General features: G+C 38.6%; 1 protein-coding gene across 1 annotated transcript; it reads left to right on the forward strand.

Moving 5' to 3' along the window:
• Positions 1-2,145: 2,145 nt before the first annotated feature.
• LOC139980033 (uncharacterized) lies at positions 2,146-27,118 on the forward strand. The gene is made up of 5 exons (XM_071991390.1): positions 2,146-3,124; positions 20,574-20,736; positions 21,808-22,040; positions 24,517-24,794; positions 25,363-27,118. The coding sequence occupies exons 1-5, from the start codon at positions 2,579-2,581 to the stop codon at positions 25,460-25,462; spliced, it is 1,320 nt and encodes a 439-aa protein (XP_071847491.1). The 5' UTR covers positions 2,146-2,578; the 3' UTR covers positions 25,463-27,118.
• The last annotated feature ends 11 nt before the right edge of the window (positions 27,119-27,129 follow it).

The raw sequence follows: 27,129 nt of genomic DNA on the forward strand, positions 1-27,129 counted from the left end.
TTAATGTATTTACTTGTTATGATTAAAGCTCGATAAAGTTGATAAAAAAAGAGATTGACGAATATTCTATTTACTTCTTTATGAATTAAACCAGGGAATGCCTTACAACCTTCTCTCTTTAACGGCAGCAGACGGACAAGCTAAATATATCTCGCAATCGCCGCTGAAACTTTGCAGTGTTTCTAAGGTTAGGTATGCGTTAAAATGACAATACAACTTTATCAAACATACTTAGTGCTTCAATAACCGATATTTAATAACAAAACCAAATGTCGGAGACTATACAGTTACATATGCTATACTATATAAATATTAGTGAGATTCCAACTGATATACATAGCTATTCTAAATGGTTATTATTCTAGCGTCATTACAAAGCATCTTGTCTCGCGATTCAGTATTGGTTCACAACATGGGAACCAGTGTTATATATGACTATAATGCACCGAGTGGACCCCGGGCAAAAAGGTCATTGGACAAATGACGTGTTGCCAAGTTACACGAAACGCAGCAATTTGACAATTTGATCATTTTCGTCAACTGGAAAATGATATACAAATTTTTCGTGATGTCTCAATATCTACAATTCGCCTGTCCATTCAAAAAATACCGTCTATTTTGGTATTATATTAAAAAAAACAGTTGTTTGAAAAGAGAAGAGGGTGAGCTGAGTTAATTGGAAGTTTCTACAATCCAGTTATGACAGGCCTAGTCTCTCTGTTATTTCGCTAGGATACATGGCACGCTTAGTTATAGTATTAGGGCAAGACTTGTACGTAAGAGTACTAAATGTCGGGTTTCATTAGTTCTATAGTAGGCTATATGCAAGAAGGTTCATGGATCCCGAACTGCTCTGGGCCCTCGAGCACTCCTCGATTGTTCAGTTCGCCAATTTGCCTCTGGATGCTTGGCCAATTATAGTAATAGCTTCCTGTGCTTGGGCAAGGACTCCGGGTCAAGGAAATTCGTACTTTACAGATTGATCAATTGTTCGGAAGAAGCAGCTAAACTACTGGAGTACCGTATTAATGACCAGGGACATGAGGTCAATAAACAGGCCCACCCCCCCCCCCTTGCTCATGCACTCATATCAAATAGGAATATCTAATGAAAAGACTTTCCTTAAGAAAGTGGCCATACCAATTCAGCTGAGTTGACCGGTCCATCGACGGCAATGTCCCAAGGGGACTCTCGTTACCCACTTATCTTGTTAAACTATTTGGCCAGAACTAATTTTATCGAACAAACCGTAGATGGGCCCACACAATAGCTTAATCCGTGTGAATTGGTTAACCGCGTTGTGCTTTTGACTGTCATTCTATTCAGCCTTCGTGTCTTCTTTATCTGTCTGTCAGAGATATACAAACAGTTTAAAACGTGCCATGCAAGTTAATATGGCGGCACAAATAAAATCACTTGTTACTACAGTTGATCTTACGGCTACCTTTATGACAATAGAGGCAGATTCTCTGCTCTAATCCACCAGCTCAGTTGGTTTATTGCTCGTGGTTAAGTATAGGCTTATCGATTGCCCGAGTAACCAGGCTCTGTTCTTAACTATATATATATATAACTCGGTCGAATTTCATCATACAACAAAATTTCACAAAACATATTGTTATATACTCGCCACGCCCTCTAACTGTTTATTTACATAAGTAGGCTGTTTGCAGTACATAAGCAGTTTGCTTACCGCTTCTTCTTTTTCATTTTTCTTTTACTTCGGTCTCTTTAGAATATTTTATCGGTAGATTTTTCTCTCTTTTTTCCTCTCTATCTCTCTCTCTCCTACTTATAGATTTTATGGTTTTGTGAGAAGGGTTGCGTGATCAGGGACATCATACATTGATTGGTCTTTAAGGTTCAATGTTCAGAAAGGTAAACCTTTCACTAGAAATTACCCAATCGTCATTAACAGGTTGATTCCCCTCACTTGTTGTTCTCTACGCATGAGGCGTTGAAGTATAGACCACACGACGAGAATGGCTACGCCTCCTTTAGATGAATGAACCAATCAAATAAGTCACATATGAAAATGTTGTCACCTGGTGTGTTCTTAGCACCAATCAGATTAGTGAATGAAGTCCCCCTCGCTTCACTACATACAGGTGCAAGATTGATACTTTTCCATATCAGTATACTGTGTATTTTTCTATGTCTAAAGCTTTTTAATCTCTTCAACGCTCATTTGAAAATTGTTCCTTAACGGAATTCAATCAATAAAGAAGCAAGTTTGTTTGCTTTTTGTTTATGTATTGCAACGTGAACTTACTTTGCGGTAAGCTAATAAACACACCTGTTTATGTATTAAGCGATAAATCAACACTGGAACCGTTCATCATTTCAGTACATTGTGTGAAGCGAGACTGTTTATTCATAATTCAACATTACATGAACTTCAAAACCACGTGAAGCCCATTGTGTGTATAGTACATTTTGAATGATTGAACACACCGACTGGAACTATTGACGTACACGTGTGTCACACAATATAGGGATATATGAACCAGCCGACATGTTTCCCGATTCCTTCTGTATGTAATGTGCCTATTGCTTGGGATCGCCTAAAACTTTCATTATGAAGAATGCAGAACGGAGAGTGGGCATGTCACGACATTGTCGTGGTTTCAAGCACGGCATGCATACGCCGTGTAGCTTAGCAGGATGTCTGCATTACTCCGATGTCATGGTGAATGGAAAAATACGTAGTCCAGAGAATAATCTCACCGGAAGAAAAATACCGAATCTTAACTCCAATTGCTCAACAGAATCGAGACCTGCTGATTCAGTTTCGTATTCAACGCCAGAAAAGACATTATTAATCAGAGGTGAATCGGACCCTACAACTAGAATCCACGATCAATGTAGAACTAAACACAAATGGAACACAAAAAGACCAGAACCAAGTATTACTAGAGGATTATCGCGATTTCGTTATATTTCTTTAAACAGTCATTTAATTCAAAGGCATTTATTCTCCTCCTCCTCCTCAATCTCACCGCTTGGATTATTAAATGGAATTAACATCAAATTAAGGAACTGTCATTTTGGAGTTATTCGGATAATTTGTCTTACACTTCTCATACTATATCTCTGTCTGCCAACAAGTATCGCGGCACCTCGGGTAAGTAACGAGTATACAGGCCTGCCTTCTGCGGGCGGTAGTAAGAGATCAGACCCTCCCCATGCACTCACCCATGCACCCACCCGCCCACCCGGCCTGATAAGTGCTTTGAACCCTGCCAAACTGTGAATTGTAAAACATTGCCACATGTTTGCTGTGAACCACGTATGTGGTAATGGAAGGTTGGTGTATACACTATAACACTTAATTATTTCCTTGTTTGTCTAACAGACTGACATCTATCAGTCTTTCCATTTTCGATCATCTATAGTTCACACTACATGCAGTGGGTGCTGAACATGGTCAGGAAAGGTGGTGGAGGGGTAATGTCAATCCTATTGTAGGTATGACTATAGTCAAGGGCGTAGGAACCGGGGGCTGGGGCGCAAATATGGGGGCGGAAGTATCATTCCGCGCCCCCCCCCCCCCCGCTTCGCAAGTCAGAAAACCCCTTTTTCATTTCTCAATAAATGATAACAACATTCGTCATTTTACTCATTACATTTTGGCAGAAAAAAATCTCGTTTGGAGCATCAAATTGCATCTAAGGCCAGGTGAAAATGCAAAATTATTTACAAACTGAAGTGGGTGTTGAAATGTGCTATATTGCACCAAATTGCATCTGAGGCCACCTGGAAATGCAAAAAAAAAATCCTTAGACCCCTCCCCCAGGCCGGCCATAAGTCTTCAGCCCCCCCCCCCCAACTCAAAAGTACCTTCCTACGCCACTGACTATAGTACATCCTCATCAGTTTATAACAATGGGAGAGACGGTATAGGGCAACTGATGAAAGTTTGTTACTTAGCACTAACTCTATTTAGTTAAACACAAATAAAATACAGGGAATTAGGGAGTAGGCTATAGCTAAGGTACAGCATTGAGTGACCGTCACATAGGAATGCAAATGTAATGGAGGGGGATATTCTAAATTCCTCCGACTGATTTACGTATGGGCATGAATCTTTACGAAAGGGTCAGAAACGAATATAAGGGGTTTTCGGTAAAGAAGGGGTTTGGCCATGGCTCGTTGGAGTCCGACTCGTATGTTTGGGGAAGGGTCTAAAAAGTAGCTGAGGCATCAAAGTTGCATTCTGAGGCATTTCTAGACTTTAAATTAGGTCGGTTTTCGGGTCACCACGCAAGTTTGTCATGAATTTTGTGTGATGTTGAGCAGCCTGTGGTCTCGTGTAAAACGTTTCAGATGTTTAGCAAATTGGTTCCTTGAAACTGTTATAGGGCGGCGGTGACTGAAACCTACAGGTTATCGTGTAACAGTGTTGTTCATTCTTTGATCCAATTGTCAAGTAGGAGATGTACTTGTTTGCAAACAATCAAAACGTGCGAGTCAGTTCTATTTTCAAGAGAAGCAAATTCATAGATGCTTATATTGATGTTAACCCCCCCCCATCACCCACCCCCCCCCAAATATCCAGGAAATAATTTTGTTTAGTACCTTCCCCAAACAGCTATAGAAGGTTTTAAAAGATACTAAATGACTTAGGCCTATATGATATACGCGTAATGTGTCTCATTTGAACTGTCGTCTGCAGAAATACGATTTGCATTCACCATGAAAATTGGAAGAAACAACTATAAAGGGGGAAACTAAAACGGTTTCACCATGCTTAAGTGACGTAACACCAGGAAGATTTAAGTTATGATATTTCCACACACACAATAACCGATTTTTCTTACATTTTAAAGCGGCAGTTAATGATATTAACTCTAATAACCCTATTTGTTTTTAGAACATATCACACTTAATTTCCAAAGATGAAATATCCATGTATGCGTGATGACGTTTGCTGCATTTTGCGTGTCCACACTGCAACCTCCTTATCCATATAGAAACATCCATATTGCTACATAGATTATAATAAAAACAGTGAAAACACAGCACCATGTAAGGAGCAATCGCCATTGGGCTGTTCAAGGTATATAATTAATAAGATTATTTCATGGGTTACCCTCAAAAACAACCCCATCCCCTCTTATGTTCGTAGACTTAATCACATGTAGAGGTTATATACCTGTACTGTAGTTCTTTTGCAATTCTTATATTTACCATGTAAAGCATACTTCAAGATCATTTACGCTCTTGAAAGGACAAGACAATAGACTCGGTGAAAGCATTCCATTCGTTCACATCCCTATATACGGTGAAATAAAATGTGTTCTTATGAACACTGAGGTATCCATATACATACATGTGAATAAGTTCCTGTTTAGTTTGTAACGTGACTTTATAATGTCGAAGTCAATTTAAGCGTCACGAAAATAATGCTACTAACTTGAAAAAAAAAGTCGTTTCTGATCTAGCATTTGTCATATAGGCGTTTTCCAATAAGTAACACGTGTACAAAGTGACGGTACCGAAGGACTTGAATAGCGCAAAGGCCTTCCTTGGTGTGAAGAGTGCAAGGAAGTGGTACCTACGTCGACTGAAAATACATACAACAGTGACACAATAGAGTGTGACCTATCCGATGTCTGGCTGAACTTGTGTAAGTCCAAGTTGAGCCTCAGACTTGCAACGTTTGTCATTAAAGTTGCTAATAAGTTTATTCTGTGAATAAACTTATACATTCTAAGTGGCACAAGAGTTTACATATTAGGGGTCGTCAAAGCAACAATATCATAATTGCTACCCGGTACACCCATAATACAATAACATACTCATTAACTTCAGAGTCGTACATCTCTATTTACGGTTCTAGTCATGAACATTCAAGATTCTGTTTCTCTTTGCCAGCAAACATATACAACCACTTCTCATCCTCTGAAAACGCCCTTTATTTTTGACGAATTAGTTGGTTTAATTTGTTTATCTTATATTACGGTAAATATAATATTATGTAAGTTGCAGTGAAAAGACCGTGACTATTTGTAAATGCGTATAGCCCAGCTTTGAGGGTGTTTCGTCATTGTGACGTCAGACATCAGAACTACCTAATTATTTACTATACCTGAGATTTTAAAATTTGCATATTCAGTTTAATATCGATGAAGGTAGTAAGAGTCGTCGTTGGTGGTCGGTATGTCGGTTTATATAAGGCAATCGTGGCGGCGTGAACTATATACTGATCTGTAGAGTATGTAATATTCATCGTAAGTCATACATGTGTCTGTAATGTATACAAACATTCGTTGACTATTCAAGGTAATATAACGTAAATACTATCGCTTATATAGAAGTGTTTGTTACGCACGGAGTTTTCAGTTCTATTTCCTATAGCAGTTAAACTTTATTTTGGACTGACGGCTTCTTTACATTAGCCTTCTTGTTGTGCATTATATATTATTCCATTTAGTCCATTTATCGCGCTTGCGAAACGTCATTGGTATACTATGTACAGAGGGACGTTCTTATCACTGCAGCATCGGTAGTGAATTGATCTTTGATAACCGATTAGAATAACACAAAAGAGCAAATTGATTCTCTAAAGATAATAATTCCCTGTTCCGATCGTAGATGCTATTAACTATACATACACTACCATCGTTTCGGAAACTGCTGGTCCACTTCTGTGTTCTAGGAGAGACCAAGTGTGCTAGATGTTTATATTCAGTGGCGGATCCAGGATTTCGCCGAAGGGGGGGCCCAGATGGGAAATGCCTAATCGTCGTCCTGGGGGAGGGGTCTAAGGGGAGTGGGTGCCCCCTCCCCCTTTGGAAAATTTCACAAAATATGGAGGTCCTCGGTGCAATCTGGTGCTACTTTTCGTGAAAGTTTGGAGTAAAATTTATTTCCAATAAATCATGTATTCATGGTTTGCCGGGCATATATTTGCAATTTCGAGCAATGAGCTGGGATTTACGTCTTTGGGGAGTAGGTGGTGATGCAAACTACTTTTTACCAGGCTACTCCAGGCCATTTCATCTTGGATGCCCCCTTCCAGATGGAGACTATTGATGCAGTCAGAGTGCCCCTCTCACCTTCACTTTATCAGAATGATGGTGTACTCTTTTTGCAAATTTATTTTACAAAAAATTACACGCACAGTGGCGTAGCTAGGATTTTTTGAGTGGGGGGCCATGGGGGCTGTTCTTTCTTGTGGGGGGCCGGAGGTTACTATCTAAGCGGAGCGCCACCTTGGTTGGCGCGGAGCGTACAGAGAAAATTTGAGATTTCAGCAACCCCATATCGCAGGAGATGGCACCTGTGAGGCAAAATAGCAACCAAAAAGATGTGCAACTTTGGTGACAGAAATGCTAAAAAAGTTTTTTCTCTTTCATGCTGACTGGCCTTGCCAACTCAGCCAGACTTTTAACTTGAGGGAAGTTGGCATCATTTGTCGTTTCAAGCTGTCAAGGCCTTTCTCCCAACTCAAACCCCTGTGGGCTACCGGTAGGTTTGCAGGATATGGCCACATGTGGACTTAAATAGCATTAGAGGAAGGGGATGGAAGACTAACATGCATCGTGGGCATAAAAAAGTTGTTTTGTGGAATATTCAATGACATATCAGGGGCGGATGCAGGATTTGTGACAGGGGGGGGGGGGTCTGACTGGTAAAACTATCTAAGCGGAGCGCCATCATCGGTTGGCGCGGAGCGTACAAGAAAATTTTTGGCTTTACAAACCCCCCAGATGGCCGGAAACGGCACTTCCCGAGTATTCTAAGCAGCATTTACCTAGCCTGAAAATATGGATCTCATGTCTGCAATTTCTCAATTGATGAGTAAAAAACAATCTATGAAATATGGTATTACATATCAGATGAGTTGAGATGATACAAAAATCATAATGCCTTTAGTCCCCAATCCCCTCCCGTTCCGTCACCACTGTTTGATGCAGGGCCGGATCCAGGATTCTGGAAGGGTGAGGGGTTTGCTCATGAAAAATTCGTTAGCGCATCCTAGCAGCCTACCGCTCTGTAACCTCACCGCCGAAAAAAATTCGAACACCACCTCAATTTTGAAACTTTTCGGTCTGAAAATTGAGATCGTTAGGCATTTTTGGCACGTGTAGCACGCGTGCACACTATAGTTCATTTGACGGAAAAGACACACCTGGATGACTTGTGAGGATAACCGCTTTTCTGACGTCCTACATGTTTAAAATTGGCGTTTAATTTAATTATTTTTTCTCTCTCTTTTTTCTCTCTTTTTTTGTTGGCCAAGAGCAGGGGGGTCCGGACCCCTGGACCCCCCCGCTGGATCCGCGCCTGCTTATATTCATTTGACTCGAGGCAATATATGAAAACCTGATACCTCGGCTCAGTACAAACGGAGCCAATTCTTATTATGCCAGATGCAGACGAGATAATTGTGTAACTCTATTTCCCAAATTATTGAACAAAAAATATAAGTGAATCGCACTTATTTTTATTTTTTTACAACATTTTTTTACCCCATTCCCAGTGGGGGCCAGTGGGGAGGGGGCCAGCCTATTTCATGGGGGCCTCGGCCCCCCAGGCCCCCCGTAGCTACGCCACTGATCACGCATGGGGCCCTTTCCCTCGAACGCGGTAAAAAAAATCAGGATTTTCAAAAAGGGGGGGCCCGGGCCCCCCGGGCCCCCCCCTGGATCCGCCCCTGATATTTATTTGGATTCACTAGATCTAGAAAGGTATGGTTCCTTTTGGAATAACATCTTTCTCACTTACAGGCTAGTCTGTATTAAAAGGCATGCTACATAACGAATGACAAAACTCTTTGAAGTTAGATATACGCCGACAGATATGCAATACCGCATGATCCAGTCACTGTATAAGGCCTCAGCAGTACTCCAATCCGCTTAGACTTAAAAAACAAAAACAATAAAAGACCAGGTTGTCTGAGACATTGATTGTGTCTTGGCCTTTGTGGCAGCATACTCCATTCAATTTATTCACTGTCTTATACACTTAGTCTATATAGGTAAAGTAACATGGTTTCTAAACGCCGCCTTGACTTTCAATTTTCAGTGGTAGGATCATTTGGCAATTCGTTGCTTTTTGGCACTTTTTTTTGCTGAGAACACTTGGGTGGGCTTCTCTTGAGTGAATTGATACGGACGTATTAAGGAGAAAGGTATGAAAATGTCCGTTCCATTCCGAGCTACAATACAGACATACACTGCCTTGGGGTTTATTCTGAATCTGTTCGCCGAGCAGATCATTTCTGGATCGTTCTAGTGGTAATGGATTCATAAGAACTATGACACCAGTATAGGAATGCAGTTACAGTAGCGTACGTTTACACATTAATGTAATTTAACTGACAACAATCAATGCTCAACATAATTAAGTATGCGAGCACTTCCAAAACCTATGCCTAATCTTTCCATTCATGGCAGTTCTGTTTGTTTTGCTCTCAGGAAGCTGAACGATTTACTAGGCGTAAACGTTTCGAGGAAAACACTGTCAACGTAGTCGATGGATTTATCAGTACAATAGTATAGTTAGTAAACAAAACCGTATACTCGGTAATCTTATGATTGGGCTGGATTATCAGAAGATGGGGATTTTATTTCCCATTTTCCTAGATGCATGCATGGGCTAGACCATATTACAACCCCCACCCATTATCCTTCATGCATATGCATTAAAATATTTACACTGCAGTATATATAATTTTATACCTTTCTCAAGAAAGTTTTGTACATTCATGTCATTGAATTGACCTATCTAAAATCTGGCTTTCGAAAGTATGAACAACGAAAATGAAAAGGGGAAAAAAATTACACAAATTCCTGCTTTCTCCCGCTATCCCAAATTTATGTTATGTCATGTGCTAACCGCTGTATTGGAGACTTAGATGAACCAATGTAAGAACCATAATGGGTGACATTGGCATATTGTGTACAAAGTTTTCCACGTGAGTATTAGAAGTGAAGGACGTATTTCTTTCATTGTATCGATTTCGGAATAGTTTAGTAGGCGGTCCCATCAGAAAAATTGATCAAGTGTAAATTCCTTCAATATTGTAGAACCGTGTACTTTAAGCCAAATGTCCACCACAGCTTAGATTCCTGTTATAGCTCATTGAAAATATGCAAGAACTTCACCTTTTTTAAGACAGGTTCGACGTTTTTCATCCTGTTATTCTTTTCTGACATCATGTTCTAGCAAACACGATAGTATAGGCTCAATAACACACGTATTGCAAAATGATAACGCTATAGGCATATGTCAACTTTGTGACATTTTACAGAAAATTGTTGAGCTTAAAGATGATTGTGATTAATTTTCAACTTGTTAAAGTTAAGAGGGCCCGGTGATTGTCAACTTCGTAAGCGTTTTAGCCTGCCCTGCAATATATGTTGTAATCGTTCAATTATACGGGCAAACTATTACTAATAATAGTTTAGTTCGAATCTGGTCCAGGTAATGCAGAGCGTACGATTAAGATTACAACTTGTTTTGCTATATAGAGATGTCAGTGCTGAAAACGCAACTCGTTCGGTGGCTGCATGGTCCTGGTGTTTTGGCTCAAACATCCATCAAATTTTTGGTGATACAAACCCTGTTCATCGATTGAGCAAAGTCATATATCAAGGTGTCTATCTTTATGCATGTATGTCTGTCTATAGACAACTTATAAGCTCTTCTTATCCTACAAACTTTTAATTGTCAATTAACGTATTGTTGAAATGAATCAAATGAGCGTCCAAGCCTGAGGCTCCAGACATGCATAGTATGCATATATGTCAAAGTTGGTCAAACTCACTCATCATGCTCCTCCTCGTTCCAAGTTCCTCTTATATGTACCCACACCACAATTAGAGTAGTTTACATCCGCTAGAAAAGGTAACCATTGTCGGGGGGGGGGAGCTAAAACCACCTAACGTAAAGAGCATAATTTAAAGTACAGATGGTGTGAAAATATAGAGGATTGAAAGTGATATTAATCATTTAGAAATTCTTTGGTTAAATGTTCATATAACTACGATCGAGGAAGGGTTGGTTTTCACTATGCTTAACTTGCTCCTCATCGAGCTCAAAATCTAAACATTCATGATACGGAAATTTGCAAGTGCTATGACAGCCTAAGACATCAGCTATCACGAGGTGGGTAGGATATGCCAGTTGCAAAAAACTTCTATCTATGCTTTGGCGGGCCCTGAAAGTGGCGAGTTCAGTGTGTAAGTCAATGGAACGATAAATTGTGATGCGACACCGTTAGTATAATTAGGGGGCACTGTTTAAGAATTCAAGTACTACAACGGTTGTTAATCAAATTTGCCACTTTGGTTAAGACAACCATATCTCACACTCAACAACAACATCATCCCAGTCACCAACCAACCTAGAATACATATATAAATATATATATATATATATATATATATACATATGAGTGTGTATGTGCACGTTTAATACACACCATTACATGCAATAAACAGTCAGTTCATGCTTAATTTCAATATGGCCTACCACATGTCGTTCTTGTGACGTACCATTTAAACATCTGAGGTTAATCAATCAAAGATGCTGGAGTATCCAATTGAGCAAATGGCTCCGTTTCAAATGTATTTAGTCTTTATAGTGATGAGCGAAACTTGTGGTAAAGCACTTTCTTGTTACACATATACACTGTGTTGGTTGCAAAGCGTGAAATCTGATCCCTTTTTAGTGTCACATATAGGAGTATGAGGGGTGACTAATTTTGTTTACTTTATGTTCTTAAATAGTTTGCTTGTAGGATATGAACGATATTTTCTCATTTTGTATCATCTCTTCGACTTGAGTTGCTTAACGACGGAAACAAACTGTTAGATTTTTCCAAGAGCTATTATTACTTCTTTATTAGATAAAATATGACTCGGTTGTTTTAGCTGAATGGGAATTCACAGTTATGCTTTCAAACTTTTTTTTTGGCAACACGTGCACCAAATCAAGTACAACTCCCAATAATGCTGCACTTGATTTAACTGAGACAATGATTCTATATAAGATTAAAGCACTAGCAATTAATACATTTGATCGGAATCTCGACATTTCGTCGCCAAGACATTTCACAATAGTTCAAGTTTTTATCTCATGCATCTCAACAACTATTGTGTTAATGGAAATGAAGCTCAGGTCAAGTTAATAAACTACATTCTTTACGGTATTATCTAAAGATTGACCAAAGGCAACTCAATAAGTTGTTAAAATGAGGTAAACTTACGATGGTTTATAATGTTGTTGTATAGCATATATAATAGGCCTACTGTATGTATGAGCTTTTCCCTTCAATTTTAAAAACATGGATACCGTTTAAACTGAGCTGTCATTTGTTTGGGATGTCAATTAGGATCTCACAGAGTATCTGTTCTATGATTAAATGCCAACTCAAAGACTTCTCAAACGAAACGTTCGATCTGTACTCAATTATGGAAAAATAATTATTCCATTTTTTTTTTGTCAAGGCAACACCCCGCTTTTTCATAAACATTATTATGCAACATAGAACACGCAAAATTATGAATTGACGACAAACTTGTGAGCATATTCGGATGAACTCGCAAGATTTCGAAATGACATTGCCAAAACACTGCACTAGCATTAATAGTTAAATTATCACATGGTGTCATCATGTTTACTTTAAAGCAATTTTCCAGATATTACAATTATTTTAAAATAAGGATATACTGAAAATCACCACAGAAGGTTAGTGTAATAGTGTTATATCAACGTTTGTTAGTTTCTGTGATCATTGGTTAACGTGTAGCTCATTGTGGAATAGGGGAATTAAGAAACTAGTATTCCCGTCCGTAACCCCCCCCCCCTCCCCACCCCACGCCTCCGCACCCAGCTTTTCATCACTCGGTGTTGGTATGTCGGTTGCTGGTATATCATTCTATGAAATTAATGACCGTTTGATTTCCCCTTTTTTTAACCATCTCTGTCCCAGTGATGTATAACATGCAGTTGGCCGTAACCAAAAATTAGGTGGCAAAAGTGCAGGAGGAAATATTGTATGGATAAATATCGTCCCAATGTTCAACATGGTCCTCATGAAATCCAACCTCAGTGGAACTACACATATGCACTCATACACACACACATATACAATGTCACGCATACATACATACCCGCACCCACACTTACACACATACATACATACACCCATACATACAATGTCAGTGGAACTACATCCCTCACACATACACCCATATACGCACACACATACATAGAGACATGCATACGTACAGTACATACATTATGTATAATGATATATTTACACTGGAATGAATAAACGAATTACAGACATGAACAAACACAATCACTTTTACATATGCAGTCACAATGAACATGCACAACAATACACAAGCTGTGCGCATGCCGTTTCTACATTTACAATTGGCGTTCCATATTCCACACCCTCTATTCGTCCTTGCTATCATTTGTCACTAAATACACGATCAACATAGTTGTATTTTTTTTACCGCAGCACAGTTCAACTAATTTTAATTTTTTTCATTTTTTTTAGGTTTTATTGATTGTGTTTGCTGGCTGTATACAAATATAAACTACACATCTTTTTACACCTTTCACAATTTATTCGTTGATCATATAGCTTGTTATTTGTTGTAAGATCGGAAATAACTTCTTTGTTGCTCATGCAGGCTGAAAAGTAATTATTCGATCTTCAATAGCTTATCGTGTAAAAAAAAAGTTAAAAGGGAATCGTGACTTCACCTAGAAGACAAAACTCCTTTGAACTGCCTACACCGCCCCCTCCGTGAAGTAAACCAAGGACGGCGGGAAAGTGTTTGCACCTGAAAACAAAAACTCATAACAATATACATAATCCCTTTCTTAGCTGACACAAAGACCTGGCGCATTGAATTCTAAATACACGATTAACTAAGCAAGTAGGTTTCATATGTGACTCTACGCGGGTCCTCCCCAAGGTTATTCTATCTGGTTGGTGCAGTTATAGTCACAGGCGTAGGAGACCAATTTGATTGGGGGGGGGGGGGGGGGCTGTAACGACTTGCCCGAAAAATATAACCAACTATTTTCGCGCGCCCCCTGCGTGTTCAACATCTTAATGTGCATATCATATAAGCATTCATCAGTTATTACATCGCCTGCCAATAACATACAATCATTTTGCCATGTTACTATACACTTCCATATTGGTTATAATTATTGGACAAGTCGGTTTCAATAATAATGAGAATAATAATATAAGTTTAACCATTCAAAACCACATTGCAAATTATATTTCTTTCAGTAGGTGCCCGAAAAATTCTCAGCATATTACCCACATTTTTTTCAATAATATTTGGTTGGGGGGGGGGGGGCTGCAATCGTTAACTTTGAGCAACAACACAAATAATTAAAAACTGTCATGTTTTTTTGTGTGTGACATATTGTAAAGCCTCGCTTAGATTCTCTTTTACTCAGTTGCGGAAATTTCCATCCACAGAATATCGAATATGTTCATGTTTCAATATTATGTTACATACATACATGCACCGCTGAGAATAACTGAAGCCACGACGGCTGCAATCAGTTTAAATGTAGCATTGGACGTAGTTTATTTCAAGTTATAAATACCGGGTAGTTTATTGCAAATTATACTCAAAGTAAGTACATTATTGCATGTAGATAGGCTATACGCAAGCGATCCCAAAAGCACGATGAAGGCGCCGAACTATACATTCGAATTCCGAGCCTATTATTTGATGAGCTGCTGGTGTGGGCGAGGTATTCTCACCAGCGAAGGTTAGTTTGTCTATTCTATTTGGAGAGAAGGTCTTCTCACGGCAATCCTTTGAGTCTGTACCATGCCTACCGATGCGCTTACAAACACAATAGACATATAACCAACTCCAAACAAAGGAACTATACCCAATCGCATTTGAACTTGATAATTATTGACAACTGTACTAAAAGTATAGGGATCAAACAAAGGGCGTAGAGACCGTTCAATATTCTACACTACAGTATAATTTCTACAGCCATTTACCACGCATGAATGGATAAGTCTTGCAAACAATCTATTGACTATTCAAATCATATTGCCGAGCATCACCCCATTAAGCCCCAAACTATATGCAGTGTGCATCTCTAGCCTACACATTTTTTAACGGATCAACTGCGTGGTGATATTGTATGAGAGTTACAGTTCGCATTATGTCAATATCACAAATTACTCAAATATCACATGGCCGTTCTGTTTAACAACATCGTGTTTCATATGAAAGTAGGGGGAGGGGTGGGTAGGGGGGACTAGAGTCGCAATTGTGGCATTAAGGGGAAATAATCCTTTAAAGTTATCTATCTGTTGTGTGATTTTCTACCCCCAAATAGCCGAGTTCTTAATTACTTGTGTCACCTAGTATCATAGTGCATGTAACTATATAGGCTATCACAAATATTTACTGGTTAATACACTTAGCTTAGTATAATGATGATAGATCGTTTAACTACATCGAGTACAATGTATGGGGGATGGGAGCAGGGGGTAGTAAGCTTCCAAAGGTGGGGGGGGGGGACAACATCAGAGGGGGACTGTCTCTTCCCATAACCACTACTCGTTATGCTATAAACCGATACACACCGGCCATATATATGATGTGTTAGTATGCTATCAATACTATTATGGTGCACGTGAATAATTAAAATAAATATTAAAATTAACAAAGGCTTAAGATATCCAAAAGACAGTTCATCGAAGGGTCACATTTTATTTGCCAGTAGGGCACATTTGCTATTTTGGAAAAATACTACATAATCACAGGGTGGATACTGTTCATTCAAAAGTACTGCTACAATCTGATATAAAGTCGAAAATATTTTTGATGTCGAAGTCGTGTAAGTGTACCCAATCCCTTACAAATCTGTTCAGAGTCGCATACTGCAGGGCATTGAGAGATTGGTTGTAACTAGGTGTTCACGTAATCGCACATCACATGTCGGACGTTGGGAATCTCGGCACCGCTGTGTCTGTTTTGATCTTACGAGATCTTGAGTTGGTGTGTATCTGGTACCAAAGGCATATACATTATCTCATTACATCAGGATCGGCTAAAGGTACTGGACCATAATTATTAGCTGTTACCATGTTGGCTTCAATCGCTTTAATTGTCATCTATAGTATCTTACACTTCAACCGATGTAGGCTACTTCTACACCGAAGCGACACAACAATCTTTGTTTTTTAACACATCCCAAAGTAATTCATATCTTTGTAACCTTTTCTTAGTGTAGCACAAGCATGTATTGGGCCTATGCTAACCATATCTGTAATGATAATTCCTATTAATATTAGAAGGTAAGAGAGCGGGTAAAAGCACCAGAGCAAAATGTGAAGATGGGGTTGAACGAAAAAATTAGTTTGGCAAAGAAATTCACGCAACTGATGAAAATGATGATATAATTCTGGTTGCAATATGTAGCAGTAACAAGGTGTGACATAACAGAAATAACAAGGTTTGTACCACTGATAATATATAAAAATGCCCATTCTCGCTTCAAGTTTACATAATGAAAACAAGGGCAATGTTAATGGCATTTCAAGTCAACGAGTTGATTGATAGGGGTTTCCCCAAGGAAGGCGAGGTACGCAATAGTGAACAGTATAGGCCATGTGGTGGTGGAGTGCGGGGAATATGCAATCATGAGCAGTAGGCCGTAACCTTAAAATTGTCACGAAATGCACCATTTTAAATGATCGAAACATGCCACAGAGAAAAATCAAATAAGACCCTGAAGGCACATCAGAGCACAAAGGCATGCTGTCATATGCATTAACATTACATTCGTTTTAAAACCAAATATTTGCTAATTTCTCGGTCTCATATTTATGTAGTAGGCCTAGACTATATAGTTGTCCAAATCTTAACTTAACTTGACAGAGCAGCCAGCAGTTTGGAAATCATGGTTCCAGACACACACGTTGAATCGGACATGTTATCTGTCAGTTGTTGAAATTTACCTGATTCAGTATCATCAATCCACAACTTTCTGATGTTCACCGCGAGTTAATTGTTCCATGTTGTGCAAACTTGCTAGATTCCAGTTTTTCACTTCACTGTCGACAGCTTTGCTAATTTTCAGGGTCAGTAAAGTTATACCCACAAGAGGTCGAATTTTGGGTTCAAACACTTACTCGGTGGCTAGGATACTTGATTCCGCCAAGCAAAAGCAACGAGAGAGTTGACCCCATATCAGACATTAACATTGTCCATAACAAGGAGAGAGTAGACACTGGAATATATTAACATAGTCCACAAAAAAAGATGGTAGACACTGGCATAAATTAACATATTCCAGAATAAGGAGAGGGTAGACACTGGCATATATTAACATATCCATAACAAGGAGAGGGTAGACACTGGCATACATTAGCATATCCCAGTATAAGGAGAGGGTATAACACTGGCATAATAACATAATCCATAACAAGGAGAGGGTAGACACTGGCATATATTAACATAGTCAATGTCAAGGAAAGGGTAGACACTGGCATATATTAACATAGTCCATGTCAAGGAGAGGGTAGACACTGGCATATATTAACATAGTCCATATCAAGGAGAGGGTAGACACTGGCATATATTAACATAGTCCATAACAAAAAGGGGTAGACGTTGGCATATAGGCCTATTAACATAGCACAGACTAAGGAGAGGGTATAGACACGGGCATAAATTAACAAAGTCGATTTCAAGGAGATAGTAGACATTGGCATATGTTAACATATCCAAGTATAATGAGAGGGTAAACACTGGCATAAATTAGCATATCCCAGAATATAAGGAGATATTTGTGTACAATACATAAATTTATAACATGTAGGCAATGTATTGTAAAAACTTGACAGTCGAAATTTCTTAAAGATTGTTTCAACACATAGAACAATGTAACGAACATTTATCAAATTTAAGGGTAGAAGCCACACCTCCCCTATACCTCTCTTCTGGACGACATATAGGATCTTAGCTACCCCTTAGCATACATAATGATTACGCCACTGAACATAGTCCAGAACCGACTTTATAATACCTAAACTATTAATTAATCCGGGTCTTCTTGTGTATATATAATTAAGACTCTGAATTGTTACAGAATATTATATCATTGTCTTTACCTGTATGTGGATCCCTGCGATTGAAAAGCAAGGAATGACGATGCTTTGAAAATGGCGGTCTCGTTAACAAACATTGCTTGATGGAAAATCCTATTTGTAATGAATCTGTCGAGCGTGAAACTATCAAACATTCACTTGACGAGAAGAGCAAGTAAAACTCACACATTACCCTGACTTGGTTTCAAGCTAAGATGATTAAGAAAAAATTAAAAAGGGGAAACTTCTATAAACTATAAGCACATCGAATCCCTTTCGTTCTCCCCCAAAAGTAGAAATAAACTAGGTATTACAGAACAATGTTTAACTTGTATTATTCTTTCATTACCCAAATCCAGTCAGTACGAAGGAAATGTTGTTCTAATGCGTAAGCAGTTTGGGAGGGGCTCAGATTTGCCAAAAGTTTTCAAAAGAACTTTCCAAAAGGCAAATGTGACAGACACTAAAGTATCTCTTGTGGAAAACTACTAATCTGTGCAAAGATGACCATAACTTGAGTGTCTAGCCTAATTTCGGGTACTATTGATGACCGTTTTAATGCGGTAATAACTTCAATTATTACTTTTCATCGCTGTAGACATGCAGTTCTTTCAGGTTGTAAACTGAATTGGTTCGTTTTCTGTTATATGACGTAAATTTTACATTCCTTAGTTGGTCACACCGAAGAAGAAAGAAAATACCGATTTAGTAGTTCCAAATCTGATTGATTAACACATTCAGGTATTGTAGACATTGTAAACAATAATCTTGGCCACCGTAAATGCTATCGAATCCTCGGGTTTGTAGACCAAGTGCTGTGTTATTTGGTTTTATAGACGCAACTTGTATAACTGACGCATTTTGTAGAAAACGTTGAGGCGTTTTGTATAAAAATGCCTTAGTAATATAAATGCCTTTATTTCCGTTGTCGTATAGTAACATATCGTATTTTCTCATGCAGCCCATTACGTTTCCTATCAAATTTCATCAGTTATTACACACATATGCGTATATAGGAGACCAATTTGATTTGGGGGGCTGTAACGACTTGCTCGCAAAAGAAAGACTAAAATTTTTCGCGCGCTCTGCGCGCGTTCAACGTCTTAATGTGCATATCATCTAGGCATTCATTTGCCTGCCAATAACATACAGTCATTTGCCATTTTATTACCCTTCCATATTGGTTATAATTATTGGGGAAGTCGGTACAATACTTATGATAATAATGATATCAGTTCAACCATTGAAAAACACATTGCAAATTATATTTCTTTCAGTAGATGCTCGAAAAATTCTCAGCATATTGCCCAAATTTTTTAAAAATATTTGGTTGGGGGACTGCAGCCCCGCCCCGCCTCCCACGCCTATGATTACACACCGCAGCATTGATTGTTTAATGATACAACATTTATATAGCCAAATGCATTAGTAATTACAAAAGACTCCAATCATTATTGTAGAATGAGTCGGTTATTACAATATGCCAGTTTCCTATATATAAATTATATTAAAAAATGATATACACCTATAACTTTAACTTCGGGTGTTTTAAAGATCTGCGAGTGTGTGTGTGAATAAGTTTTGAATAAAATTTTTCGTCACAACGAAGTTTTTGTAGAGCAACTGGTAAAAGAACCAAAGACAATTACCATGTAGCTGTACCTTATAAACTTAATTAAGAGACTGCATGCGTTTGGGTCACGTGTGTGTTTGTATATGTATAGCTCCATTTTATATGCAGACGAAATAGTTCTGAACAAACATTTCTTCTTTGGCTATAATAAAAAAAAAACTCACTGGTCATTGTATCTTTCCTATTTTACATATGAAATATTCCTTTTTTTTATCACGAAAGGACAAAGTACAATACGGTAAATAATTGATATAAATATGTATTAAATTTGTAGAATTATTATAAATAGTATTTAAGGGTAAATATTCTCCTCATATCAAGATATGCTTGATAATGATTTTACGGATAACGATCTTAGCTCAAGTATCGGTATCAATTATCCGTATATTTGATATTTCTTGATAACACGTTTTGAAATTAAACGTCTCTCTTACTCCCACGATAGCAACCTAAGCAGAGGTGGGCATGGGACGGTGGCGGCGGGGGGGGGGGGCTGACAGGATTAATCACTGTGAGAGATTTTCAGTGATGCAGATAATTTTCGTCAGAGGCTATAGATAAATCATTTAGACCTATAACAGTTTTAGTAAACGTCTTTCAAGCAATTGACGCCGAAATTCGACGACATAAACTGGCACAGCGAACTGTCGAGGTAAATCACCGTTAGAATCTTCAGCAGGATATACTGGCATAATTATCACGACAAAAGGTCCTGGGATTGATGTTATTTTGTTACGTCATGTTTGTAAGGTAAATATAAGCTTCTATATATACGTATGCTGATTTGTTTACCTTGTTTTCTCCCCTTTTTGTTTTGCTAAACAGCAAAAATTTCGCCAGTTAGAACGTAACCAATCCCAAGCAGCTGAGCTGGATGAGGTGGTTGGTTTAGTGCGGAGGGAGCAAGGTCTACCGCCACCAACTAGAAAGGAATCGACGTTACGGAAAGCTGGTAGGACGGGGAGGAGCGGAAGGCGGAGACAAACGGGTAGGTTACAGCACTGCACACCAAAACAGTTGAACGTTAAGTTACAAACACTGTCTACAAGCAAAGTATACATGTGTGTCTATAACCAAAGTTTGGTCTTACCCAGTTAAGTTAGGTTGCGTGTGATACAATTTTAACCGAGGTATACTGGTAGAGTGCATCGTCTGCTTAACAAAGAAGAGTGACATGATGTACCGGTATCACATTGATATTCATCACAGACATCGAATAATCTACAACCCTGTTGCCCAAGTTACCTCGTCATGCAGAGATTTTAAACATATATGTTACCTAACACTTACGTTGTCATGCCAAATACTCATTCCTTGCGATTGTGTGGTCTTCTACATATATAGACACACGCAAGTATTGTCTCTCTAAAAAGTACCTCAAAAGCCAAGTGTCCTATTAGTACGTCACTTGTCACGTGTTATGTTCTGGTATATTATTAGTTACGTACCCTATAGTATGTCATACATTTCATGTCCTATAGTACATTTGTGACATGTCCTAGTTTGTGATTTATTGTATGTCGAAGTTCGTCCTTTGTAATTACATACCCTATAGTGTATCATCTGTTACATTTCTTGCAAGTCATTTGTTACATGCCCTAGTTTTGGTTGACTGCGTTTTAATGACGTATTACTGCATATACGCAGAGGCGTCTAGAGCTACATTTCTCTGACACATCCATATTTCTTGACCCCGAGCCCCAGGATTGCACCCCCTCTCGTCAGGCCTTGTTAGCTTAAGATAATATATAGATGCAAAAACTGTATCCAAGGAATGAAAACAAACATCATGATCGTTTGCCGGGTCGCGAGTTTTTTTTATGCAGGTAGGTTCGTACTATTGTGTATATTGAATAAAATGAACTTGGCTGTGATTGGCTATTCAATATACACAATGGTACGAACCTACCTGCATAAAAAAAAACTCGCTGCCGGGTCAACGGGATTTCATATCATTGGCAAATTCATACATGCTAGCCACTATAGGCTGCGAAAAATTAGAACAGAGTTTCTCATCAGAATTATGCAACTGTTTCTTTTGTCTTTTTTTCTCTTAAAGAATCTACCTCTCCAACAGGAGAAGAAACATATCTTAAAATAAAAGAGGAATTCCTCAATGCGAGCTGTAAACCACGTGACACTATTTTAGACGCATTTCATGAACTAAACATTGACAGAGGCTATCAAACATTGTTCCCAGAATGCGTTGTGGTTCAGCGATGCAAAAATGGCGGATGTTGTTTGGAGCATCAAGAATGCACCTCCATTTCATCTGAATATAAAACGTTTTATGTAAGTACCGCATCTTTAATGGTGACCATATTTTCTTTCATTACGTTTGTCTGCCAAATGAATACACGACAGATGATGTATCTTCTTCATCAAGGCTTATGGATCATTTACATAAATGGACATTGTTCATTTCACCCTTAAAGTCAATCCTTCTTGTCTTACATGTTAGCATGCAAACTTTTCTACATGTTTCGGAAGGTACTAGTTTTAAAAGACTGGCCACTCCTCTGAGTTGTTGCTAGAACGTCTCCATACATACCTTTATCTTTTGCTGGCATATGATTATTAAACCATTGAATTCAAACATATAATTTTGCGTCCCACAAATTTAATGGGTTGTTTTATATGCCAAATTTCATCATGCGGTGCGGTTTCTTGGTGATATTCTCAGGTACCTGGTCTTTCTTACCTGGTCGAACGTGGTACCGCCCGTGTTTAACAAATACAACATAGAACACATCGGTAGCACGTCTATGGTGCGCCTATGTGTGTTGTAAGTCATTAAAACGACATACTTCGAATTAAATTGACAAATGTAAGTTTCTCATGCTCTGATTGGATGAAATCGACGCCTGGTGTGCCATAATTCCTGAAATCGGCATATGTAAAACTTAAATTGACACATGGCGGTTTCTCGTGCTCTTATTGGAAGACCAGTGTCACGTGTTGTTTTCTAATGCTCTGATTGGAATAAATCGACATATGTCCAATGTTATTGACATGTGCCGGTTTCTCGTGCTCTTACTTGACGATCATTGTCACATGTCATTTTATAATGCTCTGATTGGAGGAAATCGACATATGTGAAAGAAATCGACATATGTCGATATAATTTTCATATCTTTGTGTCCGTGCTACGAATTTACTTCGTTCCCCGCTTACCTGTCTCCCCACAACATTAGCACCTCATTCTACCGTGTCTAGTATGCCCTGGTAATCTTTTAACACTGATAGGGGCTCGCGGCTTACAAAGTACGTTACAAAAGTGAAATCCAACACTTAGAAAGCGAACAAGTAACCAAAGTACATTAAAACAATTATAACATCTTAGCAGAAGTATAACAGATAAAAACATGTACACAAAGATGAGAAACCGCCTATTCGCGATAGTGTGAAATAGGCGGTTCGAACGAAGTAGTTTCGCGGAACTACTACCTGAGAAAATAACGTTACGCTAATAAAAAACGAACATATGGGCGTGAGTTGCACAATAAAAATAGCCCCCAAACTCCCTTCCCTATAAGAAAAGGATACTTATCAGGCTGTAATAGGCTGTTGGAACGCTTAGAAATCCAATATGATGTAAAGAAGGTAATAATCCAACGTAATCCGGGCAGTTTTCGAAAGATTTGAATCCACTACGAAAACGAATGAGTAACTGAGGGTGCACAGTGTTAAAAGATTACCAGGGCATACTAGACACGGTAGAATGAGGTGCTAATGTTGTGGGGAGACAGGTAAGCGGGTCACTCGTAAATATATAACCAGTAAGTTTTATAATTTACATCTGCATCGTAATAGGCCCAGAATCAAAGCAGCTGAAATTAGAATAGCTAAACGTTTATTCACAACGTTCTTTTCATCAAGATTTGCGTAATGACAAAAATTGGAACCTTGACCATGGAAAAACCAGCAAAAAAAATATACATGTATGTGATTTGTATTTTAATCGACTCCGTATCTCTGCCAGCCTAGGAGGACCTGTCTGGACAGCTTTGCTTTTTGGCATTGCCAATATAGTAGCTAATAGCTAGGCTTGTATAGTTTTTCATATAAAATATATATATATTTCATATATGTGACATTTCTTCCAATCAGAGCACTAGAAATAACATGTGACAATGATCGTCCAATTAGAACACGAAAAACCGACATATGCCAATTTTATTCGACATATGTAAATTTAATTCGACATATTTCGATTTCGTCCAATCAGTGCACTAGAAAACGACATGTGACACTGGTCGTCCAATGAGACGCTAGGCGCACCATACACGTCGCGGTACATTCACGAGTAAACAGAATGTGAATGGGATGATGACTCTACCCTACTCATGACCCAATCGAAATCGCTTTGTGCGCTTAATAACGTTTTTCACTCCCTCAGGTCACCATGTGTTAATCGCATGTTCATTCATACTTAGTAAAGATTCCTAAATCCTATTGGTCCATTCAGGTCAGCTGACCGTGGTTAATCCTGTGAGTAACGCACGGTAAAATTACGGGGCATCACTTTAATAAATCTTTGGTTATATGTAACCAAAAATGTTTTATTTTATGATTTTCCCCCCACACAAATGGTAGTGTAAATCACGGATCAGATTGACTATAGATCTGATGATCTGGTAGGGAGACATAGTCATCATGTTCGTATCATGGTTTAGTACGTACAAAGTATGTGTCTTCACACTGTTGATCATTCCATCATTGTGCAACAGATGCCATTTTTGACAAGCATATGTGTTCTTACCAACAGTTTTTGCTGGATACGTATACGCCTCTGACCAAATCTATAAGACAAGACACGGCGTGTGAATGCGTGGAGAAGCAACCGTTCTGTGGTGTGACTCAAGCTAACTGTTCTAACGAGAAAGTATTAAATCTCAATACCTGTTCCTGTGAGTGTCCAATTAAGTGCCCACAACCATTCCTACAGAATGAGAACTGTGAGTGCGATTGCCTGATGTCAGACAGACCCTGTAAAAACTTCTTTCGAGGAAAGAAAGGTATCAAGCTATCCGAACAGGACTGCAGGTAATAATTCATAGTTAATCAACACAAAATGTTCCCAGTCGAATTTCTGGCAGTGAACACCACGATAGTATAGTATGAGTGTTTCTGAACGTAATCTGTTTCAAAACGTTAGGGGAAATGTCATTATATCAGGGGGAAACCTATACAGTATGTCAGACATCAGCATATTTACACCTCGATGTAATTAACATGTCACGAGTAACTTCAACGCTGAAATATAAATAATGTACTAATGTAACTGTTTTGATTAAACATTCTTTGGCAGACATTTGTAATCATATATAATATCGTTGCTTTGGCATTATGAACCAATGGAAAAAACCAAGGTTCATTATAGGCAGTGTATTACAAATCACAACCTACCATTCCGATAGACTAGTAGTGCCATTCGAAGACATATTTTTTCTTTCTAATCGTGGAACCGTTTGGATACAGAAAGAGGGACTCAAGAGAACATTTGAGCTGATACAAATGTATGGCTTTAAATCATTTAAAAGACTACCTACCACAATTAAGGAACTTATCACGGCGCTTTACTGAAATCATGTAAATGACATTATCTTTACAGCTGTGTCTCACATCGTGAGTGTCTGGTTCCGCCATGCGCAAACGGGTACTTTTCACAACGTCACTGCAGATGCATCAATTCATCAAATTCCAAAAGATAGAGGACTACGTGATACCCAGGATGACGTCATCGGTTGTGAAACAAACAGTGCAAGGCTTTCCTTTTGTTGACGACGACAATATGAATAAGAGACCGATAACTTGTGGAGTGTTAGAGCTCAGTGGTTAACGCCGGTGCATTTCAATCTTATAAGGCCCCTGTTCGAGTCACTCCCAGATTAATGTATGTCGTCCAGTTACAGAGTTGTTGACAATTAACAATTCATAATCATGGACGTTAAATATGAATGTGAGAGACTGACTTCGGTTAGCTTGCGGCTTTGATAAGCCAATGAGGCTACTTCGCGAGTTCCTGCTTGCAGGAGAACCTAATATATACATACTTGACGATGTAAACTATGTGTCTTCAAGTTACCCCACATCACACTGATGCAAACTAACTTCCTTTTTTACTCACCATTACATAACGTCCCATAGTATATAGTGTAAAAACCAAAGCAGACTGTATACCTCAATAATACCTCATGGTCCATATTGACTCAGATATCCATCTTAAGCACGTAGAAAGAAGAAGACGAAGAAGAAGAAGAAACCCCTGTTCAACGAAATGCCGATACAGACTGGCAATGTGCATTCTGTTCAACATATCAGTATTTATCTGTAGTCATGGTTACTCCATCGTCTGCTATCATTGGCATCTGTATGAACTGTCATACCGGTGGGTGACTATAGAATTGTTTGAGCTGTAGAATACGGTGGAGGGATGTAGGCACAGGGAACAACACCTCGGTCTTGTAATCTACCAAACTTATTGAAAATATCTTCAAATTAACTATTACTTTTGAAAATCGCAGCATTGCAGCGAGAGTTAGACAAATTATATCTGTGGTTAAGGCTGAAAGGACCTTCGTGAGAATTCGACAAAATGTTTTTTTGTATCAACTGCAAACTTTTTTTTTTTTTTCAGAATTGAAATCTGTCAGTATTAAGGGTCTTCATATAAGAGCATACGTGCAATAACTTTCGAACGAAGATGCACACAAGGTTTTACTTTAATTAGTTACATCATTTTCACACTGTTAGAGTACCGATTGTCCCCAGAGGAATCTTTCAGATGAACTAAACAAGTTCCATGGTAGTCTGTGATGTTAGTTAATACGTGGTGTTTGTTAATTGGTACGTGACGCACTCTGAAATACATTGCAGATGAGTAGTATCCTTGCCGATACATCATATGATGCCCCCTCTGTAAAAGATTAACATTGTGCATTCGGGAGGAGAAATACAAACACTTATTACGTGTCATAAAATTGAAACATTGACTATAGGGAAGTTCAAGTGGGTAGATGCGAGTTGAGGGAATAACCGACTCCGTTCCCCTGGTAGTGCCAAACCAGGGAAAAAATGCAAAATACAAAATGCAAAATGAATGAACAAAATAAAAAAATAAAAGATGAATGCAAAATTAGGGGAGGTGTTTGCAGAGGTGTTGCAGAGGAAGCTCTAACTTGCCTATAGTTCGATACTCAATTTAGTATTCGTGTACTTGAGTGTTCTTTATCGACATATAGTAGTGCGTCTGTTCAGTGCATGGAAAGAAATATAGAAGTGTGTCTGTTCAGTGCATGGAAAGAAATATAGTAGTGTGTATGTTCAGTGCATGGAAAGAAATATAGTAGTGTGTCTGTTCAGTGCATGGAAAGAAATA

This window comes from Apostichopus japonicus, chromosome 14, assembly GCF_037975245.1.
Source record: "Apostichopus japonicus isolate 1M-3 chromosome 14, ASM3797524v1, whole genome shotgun sequence".
Lineage (NCBI taxonomy): Eukaryota > Metazoa > Echinodermata > Holothuroidea > Aspidochirotida > Stichopodidae > Apostichopus > Apostichopus japonicus.